This window comes from Cheilinus undulatus, linkage group 15, assembly GCF_018320785.1.
Source record: "Cheilinus undulatus linkage group 15, ASM1832078v1, whole genome shotgun sequence".
Classification (NCBI taxonomy): Eukaryota; Metazoa; Chordata; class Actinopteri; order Labriformes; family Labridae; genus Cheilinus; species Cheilinus undulatus.
This window is the reverse complement of record NC_054879.1, coordinates 41,984,448-42,000,700: the sequence shown is the minus strand read 5'-3', so window position 1 is coordinate 42,000,700 and position 16,253 is coordinate 41,984,448. Positions and strand designations below refer to the sequence as shown.

Sequence of the window (16,253 nt, the reverse complement as noted above, 5' to 3'; positions counted from 1 at the left end):
TGTTCAAATAAAGTCACACCTCTATAAGGCATCAAAATACACAGCATAATAAACGTTAATTAAACACTACAATGTAACACTTTAAACACATCTATATTGGCCCACACTATGCAAAGTTAAACTACACTTTTGAAAGTGTGTGGGAGTGTTAAACATTTTACAAAATGACTCTGCAATAACTCCTCGAGCAAGAACAAAGCAGGGTCAACCGTTTAGCAAGGTATTGCTTACTGATGAAGAATACTATCGGTTCTTTAGGAAAACCGAAGTCAAACTCTAACTCAGTGGCTAACTTTGTGCATGGTGTAAATGTGTCTTACATCAAAAACAACAATCCACCAGCAATCTGACCAAAGGAACCTCAACAAGGATGACTGTTTAACAGGCAACTTTCAAGCACAACTAAACACATACAGTGCTTAACAGATTTATTAGACTACCTGTCATATTTGTCTCAGAGACCATCCAGCATCATGAAGTGCTTTAATGCGGACTCTTCATTTTCAGTGAGCTCTCCACGTTTTACCATTTTGAACAGGAATGAGGGATTTCAAACTGAATTCACCCAAATTTGAGCCGGCTCACTGGGCTTCTCTGAGAAGTCCGAAATTAATCAAGCATAACATTCAACCACTAAAACTCATTTTTCTGTTCAGGAATGCAAGTAAATTACTATAATTTGACATATCAATCAAGAAATAATAATGTGCTTTACAATTTTTTCAGTTTTTTGTAAATCAGTAAATTTGAACATTCATGGATCACAATAATAATTATATTTTAGCATTAAAAATATCATTTGGGTTAAAAAGCTTCTACATATTGGTGTATTATTGGTGTTAGTTCCAACCCACAAAAGTGAGTTGGAACTAACATCACTTGACTCTTTAGAGAGTTGAACTGGATCAACACTGTCAAATAACTACAACACTGAAGACCATTTCACTCAGAACAGAGTTATAACAAATGGAGATATCAACACTCCAGTTTTGGCTGTGTACAACAGCTGTTTGGGGATGGGCAGTGGAATCCTTCTCTGGCTTTGTGCTACTGTGTAGTCAACAGAGGTGGTACAAGACTACTGACCTCAAGTAAAAATACACTTAATCTGGTTTCTTAGAAGTAAAATTACTGATTTCAAATGTTTTCAAAAAGTACAAGTCCTTAAGAATATGTATCTTTTTTCCACCACTGCCTGTGTGTGAAGATGCTTTAAAAAAATGAAAGAACTCCTGTTAATGATGTCAGGCCATTTTGCAGAATACAAACACACACATATTTAAGTTTGCATATATATACTCACATGCCATGGTGCTGGCAGAGCTCTGGCATCCTGGATTTAGAACATTAGAAAGTTTTTCACCTCTTTCCTGGCTGGGTTCAATTTGGGTGGGGCCAATATGTGGGCTGGTGATGTCATGAGCCCACAGTAGGGAATGACCCCGCCCCTCTAACACTACAATATAAAATCACAGAGCAGTTCATCTCAGAACAGTCTGTTGTTAGCTGATGTCACTGCCTTTATTGAAAGTGAACAGCCAGTTAACAGCTGTTTTTTGGTTCATTGTGAGGTAAATTTGCCAAATCTATCAGCCACAGTGGTCTATGAATCATTTAAAGTATCATAACAGAGATTTGAGCCAGAAAACAGACTTAGTCTCTTCTCTGGCATAGAGCCAGGCTGCTGCACTCTGATCACAATGTCAACTAAAGGTCAAGGTGCAGGTTAATAGCATGAGAGCTTTCCTCCATTCAGATTGTAGCATTTTTTTAAATTTGAAAGGATCTTATTCCTCCTGAGTGGGCGTGGCTTCAGCTCATTCAACAGACACATATCAGATTGTGTATCAGATTTTCCACCAGCTTATTAAAGCTTCTTTTTCATTGTATGCAGGACTTGGGGATGGACTACTATGTAATCGGGGAGTCCTTTGAAACCTCTGTGCCTTGGGACAGGTAATCCTATGATTCTAGCTGCACGCTCCTCTCTCTGATTTAAACAGCCATAAACATTTCTCTTTACTCTCCTCCCACACAGTCAATCCTCAGGGAGTCCTCTGTCTCCTTCCTGCTCCTCTGTCCTTCTTTTCTATTACTTCTCTTTGACTCTGTCTTTGATATTCACCTTCATGCCCCCCTGTTATCCTACTCTGCATTGACAGAGGCTTCCCCCCTCTCTGCGTACAAACACGCCGTCACTGACACACATACTAACAGTAGGAGAGATCTCTTTGTGTGTTCTGTGTGAAGAAATACACATATTCATCCCACAGCCACTTTTGGTGTTCTGTGTTTTCTTCATGGTTTCTCCATGGTTTCATCAGCATTTTCACACACACAGAGCTCTGTGTTGTGTAACATGCCTGTTGGGAGAGACCAAGAGATCACGCACTGAGGCGAGCATATGTGCCCGGCTCATTACCCACCCTCCTCCCCATCCTCCCTTCTCTACACACGACTGCACATGCTCAGGACTGGCGGCCATTTCCACGCCGGTGGGAACCTCTCCCACTGTGGTCGTCGTGTTAGACAGACTCCTCCTCTTCTTTTCTGTGCTCATTTTTTCTTAATTTAAGTACACTTACATTTTTAATCTCTTTCATGCATATTTTAATGTTGTGTTTTTGAAGCACACAAAAAAATCACAGTTAAAGGTACTTCTATGAAGCAATAGCGTCATTTTAAAGATATGTTGTTGTTTTTTTTCTCTCCAGGGTGTTGGACATTTGCCGAAATGTGAAGGCACGCATCATTCGAGAGTGTAAAGAGAAAGGAGTACAGTTTCCACCTTTATCCACCTGCAGGTAATGCTCATAAGGGGCATCTTTATGCCATTTTTGGACAGAAATTCCAACTTGCCCTCTATCAGGGCAAAAATTATTCCAAAAAGTGTTGGAACTCCAATTTGGTTGTATGCCTGTTATTAAAACAACACTTCTTTACTTGAACAAAAACTGAAATAATAGTCCTAGATTATTCTTGACTAGCAAAGCAGTTTTCAGCAGATGCCACTTAAAACAGGAAGATTCAATAATAGTTTGTAAAGTTTTAAGCATTACATTATTTCACATTAGGTGCTCTAGTTTGGTGTTGCAGTATTTTATCCAGGACTGATGCAGAATGAAACATAATAGCCTCCCTAGTTGCAGATGTATGTGTTTTTGATAATTTTTGACTGTAAGTGTGCTAATGACAAAGGGATCAATACTCTGTATTAGGTTTGGTCTACATGTCGGATTCTTTGACTATAAGAAAAATACATAATCATCCTTTAAATTTGTCAAACAGAAGCAGTCCAGAAGAGCTAAACCTTTAAAATTCTTGTTTTAAATTTTTATTTTTGTAATGTAAATGAGAAACTCTGACATAAAAGTTTAAATTAAAGAATAGTCACAATCTCCATCCCAACCAGTCCCTGTTATTTTGGTAAGAGCCATCCAGACTGGTGGGCAATCTAACAAACATGAGCTGAGCCGGCTGAGGAGCACCAGACTTCTGTTCTCCAATTGCGCACAGATTAGGCTTCAGCCTGATTATGCTCTAGCCATTCATTTCCCGGCCACAGTCTGTCACATGATTGATTTGTCCATTTAACCTCCAGAGGAGTCAGCGTGCCAGGTGATGGGCCATGTCAGATGAACAGAGGCTCTGTACCCCAGTCCTCTACAGGGAACAAGATCACAGAAGGAGAGCTTTAAAACTGGAGAAGCTTTCATTTCATAATTTAGCTTATTTTTCATCTTCTTAGAAGAAGAGGAATCAAAGCTGGGCTTTTTCTTGGATAAACACGTGGTTGTAAACATGCTTTGTTCTGTGATGGATACATTTTCTGTCCTGCTTTAAAGTGGAGTCATCCTTTTTTCCCTGCAGTCCAAATGTGGCTCGGATGATTCAGCCAAAGCATTAAATGTCTCATAATGTTATGGTATTAAAGTTGACTGTGCTTCAGTGCTGTGCCTGCTTATTGAAAACATGAGTGGAGCTGAGGTCAGGAGTTCACTGAAGGAAGCCAGTCCTCCTACTTTACTTTCACTTCCAGTTAGTTGGATAAAAATACGTTAATTGTATGGAAATGCTTGTTTTAACATAATATCTCCTGTTTTCCATAGGGTGACTCAGACGTACGACGCTGGTGCTTGTGTCTACTTTTACTTTGCCTTTAACTACAGAGGACTCAGCGATCCAGTACATGTGTATGAACAAGTGGAGGTATGGTTGGTTTCTCAGTTTTATGCATTGTTGTATTATAACCCACAATACAATACCAAACCATAGGATACAGTATGATATAATAGAATAGGATATGATAGAAAGTTAAAGGGTATGAAACATCATGGTACAGTAGGATACAAAGCTGCAGAATACAAAACAATGTGATGCATTATGATAAAGAGCTTGTTATTTAATAGGCAATATTTATCCGTTTATTTGTCAGAGAAAATATGTCAGGCATTGTTGCATCTAATTGGAGTGCAAATGATGCAATGTATACAAGTCTTCTAGTAACAATTACAGCAAATATAGCAATCACATAGATGCAGAAAAACAACAGCAAGGAAGACATCAGCTTTACACATGCATACGTTGATAAAATACAATATAATGCACAACCATAGGAAACAATACAAAGCAATACAAAGCTACATGATAGAACGTGATCCAAAGCTTCATGATACGATAGGATACAAAACAAATTTTTTTAAAAATAAATTATTAAAGCAATAAACCTGGCACGCCGGATTTGTTTCACACATCCATGTGGAAAACCACTCACAGTCAGTGTTTGTGAGTGGTTTTCACCCCTACCGAAGGAGGAAACTCCATTAGAGCTGCATAATGTGAATCATAGTGACTGTAGACATGTCAGTACACAACTTTTGTTGTTTTTGAAAAGAAAATAACTCAATGCTGTTCTTTGTTCTTCTTTTAACAAAGAAATGTCGTCAAGTTCTGATAAACTGACACTTTAGCAGCATCCATGCTTATCTCCCCGGCCTCTTGTCGCTGCTTGCTTACGTCACAAAGCCGCCATGCCCAAAAAGTACCGCCCCTCAACGCTGATTGGCCCTGTCACTTTCTAACCGGGCCCAAAAGTTCCCAAACAGTTCAGATGGGAGCTTTGCAAGATGGATTCGCCAGTGAGAGACACGTAAACGGGCATATCCATCTGCTTTGCAAGGTTATAAAGTAATACTATGTCATTAAAAATCTAATAAAATGCATAAATACATATAAGAGGGTTATGTGGGGGTTCTTGGAAAATTTTCTGTCTGTAAGGGGTTCCTAGCCCTGAAAAGTTTGAGAAAAAAAGTATTCACCCCTGTTTTACATTCTTATTGATTTTATAAATTAGTCATGGTCGATGTTATTAGTCTTTTTTGACGAAAAAAAATTAAACTGATTTAATGTCACAGTGAAAACTGATTTCTACAAAGTAATATCAATGTAACAAAAAATACATGAAGTCAAAGCTTTATGAGACAGGGGTAAAGAGAAAGCCACTGTTAAAGAAAACTCATTAAATCTAGACTAGAATTCACCAAAAGAGAAAGTTCTCTGCTTTTTGGCTATCAGACCCAACGCTATGTTTCGCAGACACAAACACACCACCCCCACAGTCAAGAGCGGTGGTGGCAGCATCATGCTGTGGGGATGCTTCTCAGCAGTCAGGACTGGGAGGCTTGTAAAGGTAGTGGGTAAAAATGAATGCAGCATTATATAGGGAAAATCCTGGAGTACAATCTTATTCAGTCTGCAAGAGAACTGCTGCTTGGGAGAAGATGTATTTTCCAGCAAGTGACCCAAAGCATACAGCGAAAGCTACACAGAAGTGGTTAAAGGTGAATGTTCTGGAGTGGCTGAGTCAAAGCCAAGACCTCAATCCAATAGAGAGTATGAGCCTGGACTTGAAAGGGGCTGTTCATGCCCAATCCCCGTGCAACCTGACAGAGCTCTGGCAGTTTTGCAAAGAAGAATGGAGTAAAATTGGAGCGTCCAGATGTGCAAGCCTGATTGAGACCTGTCCACACAGACTCAGGGCTGTGTTCACAGCCAAAGGTGACTACTAAATGCTGACTTGAAGGGGGTGACTATTTATGCAGCTACTTATTTTACATTATATATTTATATTTTGTTAATATTGCTGTTTTCACTTTGATATTAAAGATGTTTTTTGAGTAAGAAAACAGTATCTTGACCATAATAGATTTATAAAATTGATAAAAGGGTGAGTGGTTTTTTTCTAGGCACTTGTATGTTACCTCTTTGGCCTTTAACTTTCATTTTTGTTAGCCTCATCCAGCAAATTTTCAGGGAAATCCGTTTAAAGAGACTCATTTAAGAAAAAAAATTGTTATATCACATGCCAGGACGATGATGCAGTGCTGTATCTATATTGTGTTCCAATATCTTCTATTGAATCCAAACTGCACTCATTCTCAATATTTGACTTTGTATGTCCTATTATTTTCCCCAGCATGCAGCTAGAGAAGAGATCCTTGCCAACGGAGGGAGCCTATCACATCACCACGGAGGTATTGCAACAGAAAAAACGCTCTTTTTTTGTAAAAGTGAAACATGAAATGGGACCATCTGATTATTGCACACATTCTAACCCCAAAAAGGTTTAATTTAGTGGCAAATGCTCGCCAGCATGCACTTCCATGCTAGCGAGCAGGCATCCAGACGTACTATGCATGTGGTCAGAAATGTTTCATTGCTTCCTTCACATGTCCAAAATCTGTTCCCCCTGCTCGGATGAATTGCTCTGACTCGGCTATTTGTTCATTTCAGCGGTGACCAAATGAAACGTGAGCGGGGGGAGGGGGAGTGAAACAACTCTGTGGGCCCCATCAGGGCTAACCGAAACGGCTGCCTTATCTATATTGCCATCCGCCTCGCTGTTTTCATACATCACTTCAGGCTATTCATCACACCTGTCAAAAACAGTATGCAGTGAATCAGCTGTGATATTAAATCACAATTTTTTCCTGAAGGCGGGGACGGGTTCAAAATTAAAAGATTGCTAATAAAAAGGAGGCGGCAAAGGCCAGGGTAAATGATGCCACCGTTATCGCCCGCTGTACGCTGACCTCCAAACGGTGGCCCGGCCACCCCGAGCAGCACAGGGAGGTGACGGGGGGGAGAGAGAGGAGGGGATATTGATGCAGCTCCTGCGTGCAGGGCCCACTCTGTAATTGTGATTAATAACAGCGGGGCTTTGCTATCTGGGCGCAGACAGGCCGGTTTGTCTGCCCACAATCAGTGCTTGACAAATGGAGCTAGTTTCTGCGGGTTTTGTGTATCAAACAAAACAGATGTAGTCAAGGATGGGGAGGTGGGAGGCCAGCGGAGGAAATATACATTTTTGTGGCCTTGTGTTTACAGCAGGTCAGTGTTGTGCTGCGTGGGCGTAGGTAAGGGAATCTGGGCGTGTAAAGCTTTCTACCTGTTCATCTGCAGGACATAATATTCAGCTAACACCGCCATGCTATCCATCAAAGAAGTGGCAATACTTTTTACTGTAGGAGGAGTCCATTTAAATATATTCTAAGCGTAAAAGGGCAGATATTTGTTTGGTTATTCAGAGTTTCTTAAAGGCAGGATATGAGAAGAAATGTCCTCTTTAACTAGGTCAAACAGTGTTGCAGCAGCAAAGAGTTGTTAAACATCCATCACCCAGAGAGTCATCCATCTATCAGCCTGCAACGACACTTTCAGCCAATACTCGGCCGTATCACATGAACACAGGGCCACTACCTTACTGTGTCTTTCACATCCTGACCCCCATTTGTCAGAAAGACCCAGAGAGAGTGAGAGCAGCATGTCAAGAGGTTAAGACTCTACCAGGTCGCTACAATGCTTAGCATCTCCACCTAGACTTATGGCCCTGTAGAGTTCAGATCTTCCCAACACTTCTGACCTTAGAGCCACACAAGATGGTACTCTTGGGAGGTAGAAAAATGACCTGATCTGGTGAAGTTCCTGCTTTATTTTTCAAGAAAAAAAGGATGCATTTTTCCAAAAAAAATCTGTCATTCCTGAAATAACTACCTGCACTTCTTTGCATGTCTCAGCTGCACAGAGCGAGCCCGCTGAGATTGATTGCAATAGCGAGCAAAAAAGAGAGCATATGACAAGATAGATGTGTAAATTATCACAGTGATGGAGGCAATGATGCAGTCCCAGCACCTTCTGTTTTCTCTCCGTTTCCTGAGAGGAGGGAGGGACGGAGGTGGGACATGGAGGGAGGCCGTCGGAGGATGAGGAGGAGGAGGTTGTAGGGAGCAGGGGACTTTCTTAGTTACTGGGCAGCAGCTGATTGGTCCCTCTGTCACCATCTGGAGGTGCGTTCACTATCAGGGTCCCCTGTGACCCCGCTGTCTGCCCTGTTTTGTCAGGAGACAGGCCTCAGCAGCCTCGTGGACGATCCCCATCTGGGTTTCCTGGCTGGACTCTGATAACACGGAGCAGTGACACACCAGGCTCGCCCGCTCTCATTGTGCCTTATTAACACAGGAGCCCCCTCTACTAGCATTGCAAGAGAGGCATGTGAACCAGTCATACACCTTCCTGTTTTCAGGCCTCTGTGTTTAATCTTCTGTGTTTACAGAGTTGCTTTTAAGAGTTCACTCAGAGAGGAGCAGCTGTTCTGAGCCACTTGGTTCTCAGGTTTATCTTTTTCAGTTTTAGAGTGTAGATACGGAGTGTTTCTTTTAAGTAAGCATGACCTCTAAAAGGTAACTTTTACCCAGCTTTGACCCACATATTTAAATTTTAAGTCTGTCGTCATCTCACACTGTATTTTTCTGCTATTTTTCATTTTATTTGTAGTATAAAGGCCCTTTTCTTTATCTAATAAATAATAACAACTGGGTTCTATGGAAAACGCAGTAGCCTATTGTGCCTGCAAGTCTAGATGTATGTTACTTAATGCAGCATCACATGCAGGGCATGTTTATAACTAGAGTTGCACTGACGCTGACCCTGATTGCAGATACAAAAAGCTATGTTTTTTGAATAACTTCTTGTGGTGTAAGACTCCCAAAATGCCGACTTTTTCTTGAACTGATCAGTTTGTCCATCAGGTGACTTCTTCTGAATGATAAAAACCCTCTTCCCATAATCAGGAGTTAGGTTAACTTGATTTCAGCACTAAGCTCATACTGTAAAACAGATAAAAAATCTGCTACTAACCTCTGTTGATAGCACATTATATGACTATGATGATCTCTGTCAAACAGGATGATATCGCTGACATTGTGGTGTAAATGCTGTATTGGTGCATCCCTATTTCTAACTCATTATCTCACAATCAAGTAGTGTATATGTGAAAAGTGAAAATACTTATCACATTTTCCAAGAGCCAAAAATAAATCTCTCGAATACAAAATGTTGAAAAGCAGGTCTATTAGTTATAGAAGAGGATATACGCCCATACATTTTTATTTTACTGTTTATTGTGGTGATGGCTAATTTCAGGATGATTTCCAAAGATCTTTACTAATTAATTACATTATCTCTAATTCTTGTGTCCCTCTGATAAAGACTTTACTTCTGATAGGGGTCTGGCTGCATGCTGTACATTTCTGACGGCCATTCTTACATTTCACAAATAAAACTGAAAAACAGGATGAAGGTCTGATCCAGGATTAAATTTAGAAGTAGTTAAACTAATGTTTGCTTGCTTCAGCTTCTTTAGCTTTTGCTAAAGCTAACAGTTATGCCACCTACATAATTAACATGAATACATAAGCCAGTGTAGCCAAGTTAGCTCAAGCAGCATGAGCTTGAGCAATGTGAATTTATGAAACGTAGCCAGAGCTTATTTAGCTTTGTCGATAACGTAGCTAAATAGTTAACTAAGCTGCTTTGTGAGTTAAGCTTTATCGATTTTAGCTAAATCTGCTACATAGCCTTGTTAGCTTTAGCAATGTGAGCTTTAGCAAATGTAGGTAAAGCCAGTGTAGCTGGCATAGCTGCTTTCTGAGCTTTGCTTTTGCTATGTAGCCAAGTTAGCTATGCAGCTCCATTATCTATAGCTCAGTTAGTTTTAGCCCCATGAGCTTTAGCTAACAGAGCTAAAGCTAACTTAGGTACATAGATAACATGCATATGTAGCTACTTTGTGAGCTCAGTTTTCGCTTTGTTAGTTACGTAGTTTTGTTATTTAAATAGCCTACGCAGCTAACAGAGCTATGCTCTCCCTGCTCTGAGACTATTAAAATAAGATTTGCACATACTAACTAAAATCATGATCAAGCTGGTATGAATACTTGATTTTAAAGGTCTTTGGGTAAGAAATTTTTTTATTTAGGGCTTTTTTTGTTTTGGTTTAAATGGTAAAAAGAATTGAGATTTGTTATTTTTTTGACCACACTTGCGGGTTGGTCTTTGGGGAGCTCAAATTTTCTTAGATATATATCGGGGGGCTCAAGGGAGAGTAGGTTGGGAAACACTACTCTAGTGCAAGGGTACAGGGTGATGTAGGCAGCAGGAAGCTGCAGAAAAATGTTGTAACAAGGGCATATGAGGCTCAATTTTGATATAAAACATTGTATTTCCATCAGTGCATTAACAGAACTTGGGCATGTCTCTCTTGCGTGCAGACTAAATTTTTTAAAGATAAAAAATTACCAGCAAATGCACTTAATTGTCTGTAAATGTACCTGGGTGGCCTACCTATGTATGGTCTGTGTGTGGGAAACACTGGAGATTATCAGGCTTTTTTTTTTTGTCTTTTTGAAAATTAGCTTACAAATACAAAAGTAACTTATCTTGCTTTTCTACTTTGTTTGATATTGCCACAAACCGTAAAGAGTATGGGTCTTATGATGACCCTGGGCAGTCAAAGGTCTAGGTCAGTCAGAATCTTTGGTTGGATTTGGATGAAATTTCCAACTCAACATTTATTTATCCATCTCCACTGCCTAAATTAACTGTTTAATTAAAAAAAGGAAATTCAAACAAAATGAAGAGAGAGGGAAAAAATGAAAAACAAAATCTTAAATCTTCATTTGGTTTTTAGAATATGCCTGCAGGAAATCAGAAGTTTTCATTTTATTTTGTAGTTTTCTTGACAGAGTCTGGCTCTGAGGTTTTCTCAGACCTCTCGCTGGCTACAGACTCTCCACTAAGAACCTGTCGGCTACAAACGCTGTGGAGTATGTTGGACCAGACAGCTGGTGAAGCAATAGGCACCCTCACTAGGCTTGGTGCCACAGCCGCTCTCGCTCCTCAGGTTGGGGTTTTTGGATGAAGGGGAGGAGCGGCCGAGAGCCAAAGTCCCGCTGACAGAGCACCATTGTGCGTCGCTCCACGGTTTGCTTTGGCACCCTGTCGCTGATCAGGCCGGTGTCGGAGGGCACGGATTGGAGTTGGGAGGGGGGCAGGCAGGCACACAACTGCCTTGCGGGTCAGCTGGAGGAGCGCGCTCGTGTGCACAATGAGACAGAAACACACAGGGAAAAAAAAACGCTCCGGCGACTCTGGAGGGAGAGAGAGGGAGGGGATCGGTGACTCAAAGAGTGAAGGGAGCCGGGGACAGAGCGCTACAGCCGCCAGCCGGCCCCTCCTCTGGGAACACACAGAGCCTAATGAGTTTGATAGTCTGCTGAGCTCCATAAATCATGCCATGCAAAACATTTCTCCTCTCTGAATAAAAGCATTTATCACCCTCTGTTTATTCACTCACTCTCACAAGATTGATTGGCTCCCAGCAGCCCGCTGAGCAATCAGCCGTGCCGATTCCTCCATCCCACCCCCCCACCCCCCTTTCCTCCTTGGTCCTCTTCTTTTGGAGTTGATTTATTTATTTATTTTCTCTCCTCTGTCATTCAGTGGGGAAACTTCGGAAGGAGTGGATGAGGGAAACCGTCTCCAGTGTCGGCGTGGGGATGCTCAAGTCGGTCAAAGACTACGTGGACCCCCAAAATATCTTCGGCAACAGGAACCTCCTCTAACTCCCCGCTCCTGTCCACCTTACCTTTTTCTAAAAGCATCGTGTGCATTTTGGATTCATACATACTAAAATGCAAACTTAAACATGGACAAAGATGTTGTCTTTTTCATCATAAAGTGTCATTTGGTGCCATTTATTGATAAACCATTGTTTTCTTTTACATGATATTGCACTTAACATGCTGTAACAATCATTCACGTTCACCTCAGCTTGTTTGGAGCTTCGGCCACGATGCAACTAAACTTTGATTTTGTCACATGTTCTTGTGTTTAACCATTTCCTTAACATTCTTCATCAACAAATCATTTTTTACTTTCCTTTGGTATGTGTGTCTGTGTGTGTGTGGCACTCCTTTAGCGCTAAGTTCAAGATGAATGCGCTTTCTAAAGCTCCGTGCCTTTCTAAAGCTTCTGTCTGCCTTCCCCCTTCTCCTCTGACTCACTTTGTGGAGCAAAGTTAATCCACATATGAGCTTTTCTGTGTCTTCTTTCATTTCCCTTTAGTCATGTTGACCTTTTTGCCATAAGAGACTCTTTTTGGACTACTAAAGCTTCGCTCTGCCCCACCACATTTTAACATCAGTGTGCTAACAGAGATGGATATCCCTCTTGTGTGTTTAGTTTTTTGTACTAAGAGAGTTTACCTTGCATGGTTTGTTACATAGAAAGCAAAGCAGGTATAAAACAATTGTTTTTTGTCATAACTGCTTCAGTGAGGCAGCAGTTGAAGGCCTCTGGATTCCGGTGCTCACGTTGTACCAAAGACTCACAACACATCAGATCAAGCACTATAGTTTGACTATGTGCACACATATAGTAACACAAGCACTGCTGAATTGTATTTTTAAGCAGCATATGCAAAGATAACCCTGGAGAAAGCTGTACAAAATGTAAGTTAGCCGACTGTTACATGTGTGTTCAAGACACTGTACTGAGTAATTCCTGCTCCATATGGATAATTTTCCCACAAATCCCTGCTGAAAAGGCTTCTCTTGTTTGTGTGTATGTATCGTCTGAAGGTTTTTTGAAGCAGATACTGTAATGTACAACAATTTGATACCAGACTTGTACCGTTTATCATTGATTTTGAGGCAAATTAAAGCTTTAAAGGAGATGTTATGCTTAGGAATTTCCCCTTTTCCCTCCAATCCCAGCTTTTCTGGACCACTTTGTCCTTTTTAATTTATAAATCTCCCCCCCCAGAACAAGAGGACTTACTAGGGACCTGACGTCTGATATTTTACCCTTGTGTCAAAAAAGCTTTTGTTATTTTCCCCTCTTAACAGTGTAGTAACATCCATGTACATTTTGTCAATGCTGTTTGTGCAATAAATTGAACTAAAACATCCCCATTGTTGATTTTCTTGTTCAGAGAGCAGAAATCTCCCAACCTCTCTCATACATTATTTCCGATTCAGCTCTGCCCTTACAGCCTTTATTTATGTTGTCAGCCAGAGCTCGGAGGGTCAGCGGGAGCAGCCTTTTGTTTGCTCCTTTCTCTTACCTGAGACCACAATAAGCCCAAGGTGATCTGGCACAGAGGATGTTAACTGAGTCGGTGTTTTGCTTCCTGACAGGAAGGATTTTCTTTCTTTTTTTTTTCTACACACAGGCTCATTTGGGAGTCATGTTCACCCACACAGCCGCCCACACACTGGCTGCTGACGTCACTGCCACCTATCAGCAGCAATAGAGCTCAGCCTTGAATGCTGAATGTGCCGCAGATATCCCACTCCTCACAGTTTAATACAGAGGATTATGAATAAATACATTAGATAGAAGCATGACTTAAAGGGATTTGGGCTTAAATCCAAATACACTGTCAGAGTTTTACAGCATTGATTACAGATTTATATGTTTGCAGATGATTTCCTGTTTTCTTTACGTTATCTTTCTAACTGGACTGCAACCAGATTTTCCACTGTCAAATATATCTCAATGAAATATAAGTACACCTGCAACTATTCATCCAGATACAGTCGTGTGCAAGCATGCATTTGTCCACATGGGGTCAGCACTGCACCGAGAAACAATATATTCACTCCTCTGGTCCCTAAGAAGAAATCAACACTTGAATGTGCAGAATTATCTGAAACAAACAAACGAGTTGGTGCATAACAAACTTTTTAATATTAGATAAGAGAGATTAGAGAGTTTTTTGTCACTGTAATAACAAGCTTTTAAAAGCTTTTTTTGTATTCTTTCTATAGGAAATCTGATAAACTAATGTAAAATGTGTCAAGCTGTTTTATCAATGCATGGAGAACAGTTTATTTTCCTCCATAACAGAGGCTCTAAACTGGAGCGTTTCGATCCGAAAATGGGTCTTGGAGCTTGTCTATCAGGAATTAGAAATTGTTGCAAAAAGTCAAACAACGCCAACATATGTCCACATACAGGTGCATCTCAGATGATTAGAATATAGAGAAAAAGTTCATTTTTTTCCTGTGATTTAATGCAATAAGTTAAACTTCTACGTTTTCTAGATTCATCACTACAAAGTGAAATGTTGAATTTTTTAAAAAACTTTTTAACCATAACATTTGTAATATTGTTCCAACTCTCCGGTAAACACTTTTAAGAGACAGTTGAAAGATGGATGCAAATGCTTTGATTAATTCTTAATTCTGGCTGATTCTGGTAAATAGCTGTTGCTTAAATTCTTGTATGTTTTTTTTCTGCATATGAACTACATATCTTGTATTATGTTGTATGACTGTTTTTATGTATGTCTGAAACTGTTCACTGCTGCTGTCTTGGTCAGGAAACTCTTTAGAAAGAGATTTTTAATCTCAATGATGTTTTCTCCTGGTTAAATAAAGATTAAATAAAATAAATAAATAAAAACAGGTGGTATTTTACAGAGCAAGAAATAAGGTGATAATATTCCATATTGGTGGCTTGGTAAGTGAGTCCTACCCAAATAATTTTGAAGTATTTTTAGCGTTAGGGTTTGGATAAAGGTCAATTGTAGCCAAGGTTTCCTCGTCCCCTAACCCTCATAATATTGTTGCAGTTCTCAGGTAATCTGGTGATATTTTAAAGAGTAATTTCTAAGAAATAAGATGATGATATTCAGCACAAGGGCTAGGGTTTGGTGATGGGGGTTGGGTTAGGGTTAGGGTAGGGTTGCCAAGATTACGTGTTAATTTTGTTTATCATAGATTTTTAGAATTAAGCACACAATCATAGGAAAACCAGATTTGTTATCCCAAGACAACAAGATGAATATGTCCAAATCCCTTAAGCAAACAACTAAAATCTATTAATTACCAGGCAGAACAGAATAGCATAAATCACAGGTGCATTTTAAAATATTAGAATGTCATGTAAAGGTTTATTATTTTTTTTTTTTAGCTTATTCTTCATCTCATACAAAGTAAAATATTCAAGACTTTAAAAAAAAATTTCTTTGGACTGATGTTTAGGGATATTCTAATATTCTGAGAGTGAATTTTTGATTTGTGTGAGCTGTAAAAGTCTTAATATTTCACTTTATAGCAATGAATCTAGAATATATAGAGGTTTAACTTAACGAATTAAATCACAGGAAAAAAAATGAACTTTTTCATGATAGTCTAACTATCTGAGATGCACTATGTGGACATATGATGGCTTTGCAAGACTTTTTGCAAAAAATTCTAATTCCTTGTAATTTTGTGGCAATTTCCTGGTAATCAGGTGATATTCTTAAGTGTAATTTCAAAGAAATAAGATGATAATTTTCCACACAAGATGTTTTAGAAGTGAGTCCTTCATGAATAATTTTAAAGTATTTTTTTAGGGTTAGGGTTAGGTGATAGGGGTTGGGTTAAGACCCATATAATTACCAGGTAATTGCCATAATATTACAAGGAATTACTTGATCATTAATACATTATTGCAAGGTAAATACTTCCTTAATATTACCATACTTTCAACTTATTACGCAGTAAGTACAGTAGTTACGAATAATTGCCACTTATCATAATAAAATCATTATATAATTGGAGAAATAAAGGGCTACAGTAGTATTAGTAATATATAATAAATAACAAGAATCCCCAATGTGTGCTCAAAGTTCAAATTTAGGTAAGAAATGTATTTTAAAATGTCAGAACAAACCAGAAGGCAGATAGCAGCATATTTTATTCAAACTCCGAACAGAAACATCGCACATTTGCCTTTTCATGCCTTAGCTTTCTTTCGGGTCAGCCCGCCATAAATAAATCTAAGAGTCCAACTGGGAGAAGAAAGAAGAAATACAAGGAGCACAAAAAAGACAAGTAGAAGTTGGAGACCTAATAGAAAAATAG

At 39.6% G+C, this 16,253-nt stretch overlaps 1 protein-coding gene across 1 annotated transcript in view; it reads left to right on the top strand.

Annotated features, from left to right (window-relative positions):
• Positions 1–13,306, top strand: part of agps (alkylglycerone phosphate synthase) — a 43,145-nt gene extending 29,839 nt beyond the window's left edge. Inside the window, exons 16-20 of the mRNA XM_041807671.1 lie at positions 1,895–1,956; positions 2,715–2,804; positions 4,110–4,209; positions 6,476–6,533; positions 11,839–13,306. Of these exons, the coding sequence (XP_041663605.1) occupies positions 1,895–1,956; positions 2,715–2,804; positions 4,110–4,209; positions 6,476–6,533; positions 11,839–11,960 (432 nt within the window). The 3' untranslated portion in view covers positions 11,961–13,306. The remainder of the gene's footprint in view (positions 1–1,894; positions 1,957–2,714; positions 2,805–4,109; positions 4,210–6,475; positions 6,534–11,838) is intronic.
• The last annotated feature ends 2,947 nt before the right edge of the window (positions 13,307–16,253 follow it).